This window comes from Mesitornis unicolor, unplaced genomic scaffold (assembly GCF_000695765.1).
Source record: "Mesitornis unicolor isolate BGI_N332 unplaced genomic scaffold, ASM69576v1 scaffold4985, whole genome shotgun sequence".
NCBI classification, from domain to species: Eukaryota; Metazoa; Chordata; class Aves; order Mesitornithiformes; family Mesitornithidae; genus Mesitornis; species Mesitornis unicolor.
The window spans coordinates 75,717-77,854 of NW_010184851.1; the positions used below are offsets into that span (position 1 = coordinate 75,717).

At 40.6% G+C, this 2,138-nt stretch overlaps 1 protein-coding gene across 1 annotated transcript in view; it reads left to right on the top strand.

The window, feature by feature from the left end:
• DOCK11 (dedicator of cytokinesis 11) overlaps nucleotides 1–537 on the top strand; it is a gene marked incomplete at both ends in the record, with an annotated part of 57,778 nt that extends 57,241 nt beyond the window's left edge. The window contains one exon of the mRNA XM_010184630.1: nucleotides 424–537. Coding sequence (XP_010182932.1) covers nucleotides 424–537 — 114 coding nt within the window. The remainder of the gene's footprint in view (nucleotides 1–423) is intronic.
• Between the last annotated feature and the right edge of the window lie 1,601 nt (nucleotides 538–2,138).

The window sequence follows — 2,138 nt, forward strand, 5'->3', positions numbered from 1 at the left end:
ATGACCGCCTACATATCAGGACAGCATCCAACTATATAATTGAAGCTAGGGGATGCCTTGATCTATTTTTTCTTCATAAAGCTGTTTTTAATCAAAAACACATTTCTGGGTAAAATACTGCAAGCTGCTCTACCCTTAAAGGCTCAGCCAGGGAACATCCTGCGACAGTAGGCTCAGCCTCCTCTCAAAGGATGTTGGTCTTATTGCAGTCTGGGATACCTTTCAGACCTGAAGCTAAGCGTGTGCTTCAGAGTGAGGTTTTTCAAAGAAAACTGCATGAGTTAGAAATTTGATTTTCTCTTTAGAAATTCAAATCTGAATTCTCCAAAGGATTGCGTTCAGATATCTCAGTCGCTTCCAGCATTACCTTAAACTTTCTGCTTGCAAAATTCTGCTTTCATGATGTCAAGATTTGATTTCCAGAAACTCACTCAGCTGTACAGAACACTTCATGGAGCATATGCTAAGATACTGGAAGTAATGCACACAAGGAAGAGGCTTCTTGGAACCTTTTTCAGAGTGGCCTTTTATGGACAAGTAAGTATATACAGAAGCTTGCCAGCTACCCCTCACCAGGCATCCTGGCCCCTAAAGCTGCCACTCTGTCAGACCTGAAGCTGAAAAGCCCGCTAGCTCCTCGGGTGCAGCCACTAGTGTGTCTACGAGAGCATTTCAGTATTGCGCCCTTGAGGTGAGGGTTTGTGTCTCTCTCCAGCAGCACTTGATTTATTGTGGAGTTCTGCTTTATTTATAGAAATATTCTGCTGGTGGGATTTTCAGAAAACAACTCAGCAGTTAGGAAATGGCTTAGTAGGTTCAGAAAGCACCTGAGGGTTTTGTAATTACAAGTTACAATAAGTTATTTTAAGTTATATAAACACAATTTAGTGTGTATAGTACATAACCAGTAACAGTATATAACCACAGTATATAAACAGTAGTAGTAACAGGCATGTTTTCCTAGAGACGATTGCTGCTGCCTTCTAGGTATTAGCAAAGCAAAAGGTTACCAGAGAAAATGGAGGCCAAATATGTATCAGAGTGAGTTACATACTTAGGGATAGACAGTATTTTTTGTTAGATGAGGTAGTTGGAAAAATGGACAAGATCCAGAGCTCAGAGTCCCAAGAAGGAGCGTGATCTTACCATATCTGATGAAGTTTTCTGAGTCTGAAAGCAGCTGCTTTTTTTTTTTTTCATGAAATGTGTTACCGCTCATCTCCCTTGTCTCTCTGAACTATCTACTTCTGCCTGTGGACCCGTAACCATGGGGAAGATGACAGACCCCTCCTTAGAAAATGCTATGCAAATTATATTAACCCTGCCTTTCCTGGTTCCTTCTTTCAGAGGAGATGATTAATACCCCTGAAACCATCCTGGCTTTGTACCTTTGACTACCAGTCATTACACACACAACATATCTGAGCATTTACTTCAGCTGCAGCAAGCATCCATTTTATTTTTGTCCTCACTGCGTCTTCAGCTTTGTATATGTAAAAAGTAAATGCAGTTAGCAATAGATAAAAGGAAACAACTGCTAGCTTGGTTTTCTAGAAGCTGTAGAAATAACTGGATGAGATCTTAAGTTATGTAACTTATCATCCTGACAACCCGTACTTGAACCAGTTATGTACTTGAAAGCTTTGCTGGTTTTATGTGCCAGTTACACAGAGATAATTTTCATGCTCTGTCGCAACTTCTGACAGGAACAGCTCACCAAAGCATGAAGTTTTCATGCTGTTTCCTTTACAGGGAAGACTGGTGATGCAAGGATTAACGCAATTTTGTCTCTACAGCAAATGCACTGAATTCTACTTCCCTGAATATGAGAGGATTCGAAGCAGAGGAAACGCATTTCTTTCTTCATTGCTTGAAGTCTTTTTCAGCCTACACAAAATCCTTCTCTTTAGACTGTTCTTGTGGCTCTGTTCTCGGGCTTCTTCAATATATGTGTCTTTCTGCTCCTTCTCTATGCCTTATTTTTACGGTTTTTCTACTGATTGCCTCTTTCCAACCTTCCTAAAAGTCAACCGTTGGCCATACCCCTCTTCCACATCGTTTAGGTTTCTGGTCATACTCAAGCCTTTGTGCTCAGCAATGACATGTTTGTGTCGGTTGAGGAATTTTATGATTTTTTT